At 35.2% G+C, this 2403-nt stretch overlaps 1 protein-coding gene across 1 annotated transcript; it reads right to left on the bottom strand.

Annotated features, from left to right (window-relative positions):
- On the bottom strand, positions 1 to 1919 carry LOC107648484 (histone-lysine N-methyltransferase ATX5). The gene is made up of 5 exons (XM_016352331.2): positions 1765 to 1919; positions 992 to 1674; positions 745 to 849; positions 502 to 566; positions 1 to 324 (listed from the first exon to the last, which is right to left on the bottom strand). The coding sequence occupies exons 2-5, from the start codon at positions 1157 to 1159 to the stop codon at positions 66 to 68; spliced, it is 597 nt and encodes a 198-aa protein (XP_016207817.1). The 5' UTR covers positions 1160 to 1674; positions 1765 to 1919; the 3' UTR covers positions 1 to 65.

Here is a 2403-nt window from a genome sequence, read left to right as displayed (position 1 = left end):
TTGAAGTATGAATTGCACCGAAAATGTAAAGAAGTATCAAGAGTAAATGTTACATTGACTAAGCATTATGTTACAGATTTTGCAAATGAAAATAAATCTCTGCATCTTACCTTTTTAGTGTAGTTTGTTCTTTGAAAGATTCGACATCTAGCGGCAGAGAATGGCTCATGTTCAGTATCTTCTGCTTGAGGGGTTTCTTCTACCTTTGTTCTTCTAGAGGAAATTAGCCTGGAACCCGTTTTTTTCTTAGTTTGTAGAAGACTTTTAGTTGATATGACCCCAAGGGGGGTTTGCATAATCAAAACAGTGTCTGGATTGGGAGCCCTGCAAGTAATATTAAAACAAAAAGCTGACAGTAAGATTCAAATGAATCTTAAATTCATACTTGAGGAATTCAAAAAAGAGTAAAAATTGTGTCAAAAGCAAACTCTGAAAAGGAAACCGTATAAATGGACAAAGAAGAAAGTATTGTCTCTTTTGTTGTAATTGAAGATTCTATACCTGTGATAAGCACAATAGGAAACCATTTTTGTTGTCTGTTTACCATTTTTCTCCGAAATGTGCAACTGCATTTAAGCAGGAAAATTTAGAGAAAAAAAAAGTCTCTAAATTATCTATAAGAAAATGCAACATGTAGTCATGATGCATAACTGAACTGAAATCCAAATTGTAAGAGGTTAACAACAATTCGCAAATGGAAGCCCGAAATAATAAATAAAAAATAAAAACCAGAGTTGATCCGACCTCCATTCGGTAGCCAGCCCTTGATGCACACATGGCATGGAAATAAGTAGAACACTTGCAACATTGTGTGCATGAACCATGAATTTGCTTACAAATAACACAAATCTGAAATTCAACAAACACAATTTAGATTAACATAGGCATAAAGAAGGAACAAGAGACGTCAAATGAAAACCATTTAGGAAACCTGTAGTCTATATCATTTTACAATTACGTTTTCTAAACAAACTGGGTATTGATATCTCACCTTAACAAAAGAACTTGACGGAATACTAAGAATACCCAAAGCAGGCTCCATCTTCTCATCACTAGCAAAAGCCACTTCAGGCCGAAACCAAGCACAAGTGACATGAACCCATAATGTGTCAATATCTGTTGGCTTTAGAGCACCACCTAAGGAACGATAAACTTCCATGCGAAAGCTTGGCCGTGGCAGTGGCCGTGGCCGTGGCCCAATAGCACAGCCATGATGATGCTAACCACTAGACCAAATGCAGAAACTACCATCAACCTCACGAGGACCAGCTACCATTCTGTCGACTGCTTTGTATACCAGAATTCCAGCAAGCAACCATATCAATTGGATGGAAACCAAAGCCCCAAGAATCTCTATTCTAAAATATCCATACGATTGGCGGGGGTTAGCTTCCCATCCAGCAGCCCATAGCGAAAATAAGGAAATGGCAAAGGCTGCAACATCCGAAAGCAAATGTGCCGCATCAATTAATATTGCAAGCTGTTGGCACATTTGCAATTTTGTTTTCATGACTGTTGAAGTAATTGAAGGGATCAAAGCCAACAGTCTTGCCATATTAACAGATGCGGCACATTTGCTTCACTACAGATCTTACTCCCTCCTGGATTCCTTGTTTCATCATGATCTCCACTTATTTCAATGACTTGTGCATCCTTAGAGCCATGTGCTTCCATCTACAATATATACCAAAAATACAATCTTTTAGAGTTGGAAAGAAAAGATAACAGAAGCATAAACTCCTCCTATCATTAAAGAAGCAATACCAATAATAGCAGGCATCAACAACTTAGGGAGTATGGACAATATGATGAAAAGGTGGTGCTCTATGTTAATGTGTTATTGTTCCTTAGGTGGTGCTCTAAAGCCAACAGATATTGACACATTATGGGTCCATGTCACTTGTGCTTAGTTTCGGCCTGAAGTGGCTTTTGCTAGTGATGAGAAGGTGGAGCCTGCTTTGGGTATTCTTAGTATTCCGTCAAGTTCTTTTGTTAAGGTGAGATATCAATACCCAGTTTGTTTAGAAAACGTAATTGTAAAACGGTTCATAATAATAGTAAGAGTAGTATTGATGGTACAATAAATGTGATAGATGCATATATATATATATGCAAATGCTATGGTGTCTATTATGTTGTACCTAAATTATTAAAAAGGGTAAATACATAATATTTAATAAATTTTACATGATTTATTTTTTACTTTAAATATTTTATTTTTTATTTTAAAAAATAACTTTTTTTCCTTCTAAATACTTTACAAGTAATAATTTATAATTTTACTATCTATCTTTGCTAGTAAAACAAAATGACATACCTACTAAATGTTTATTATGCCATAGAAAGTATTTTTTCTAAAAATTGGTTGGAATTCTTTGAAAATATTTAATTGTTAGAAGGATA

Source organism: Arachis ipaensis, chromosome B06 (assembly GCF_000816755.2).
Source record: "Arachis ipaensis cultivar K30076 chromosome B06, Araip1.1, whole genome shotgun sequence".
In the NCBI taxonomy this organism is placed as follows: Eukaryota; Viridiplantae; Streptophyta; class Magnoliopsida; order Fabales; family Fabaceae; genus Arachis; species Arachis ipaensis.
This window is presented reverse-complemented; position numbering and strand designations above follow the sequence as displayed.

Coding starts and splice junctions, on each gene's coding strand:
- LOC107648484 (XM_016352331.2), bottom strand. CDS start 1,159: ATGGAAGTTTATCGTTCCTTAGGTGGTGCTCTAAAGCCAACAGATATT. Junction 850..991: donor CGTCAAGTTCTTTTGTTAAG/GTGAGATATCAA, acceptor GTTGAATTTCAG/ATTTGTGTTATTTGTAAGCA. Junction 567..744: donor GGGCTGGCTACCGAATGGAG/GTCGGATCAACT, acceptor GCTTAAATGCAG/TTGCACATTTCGGAGAAAAA.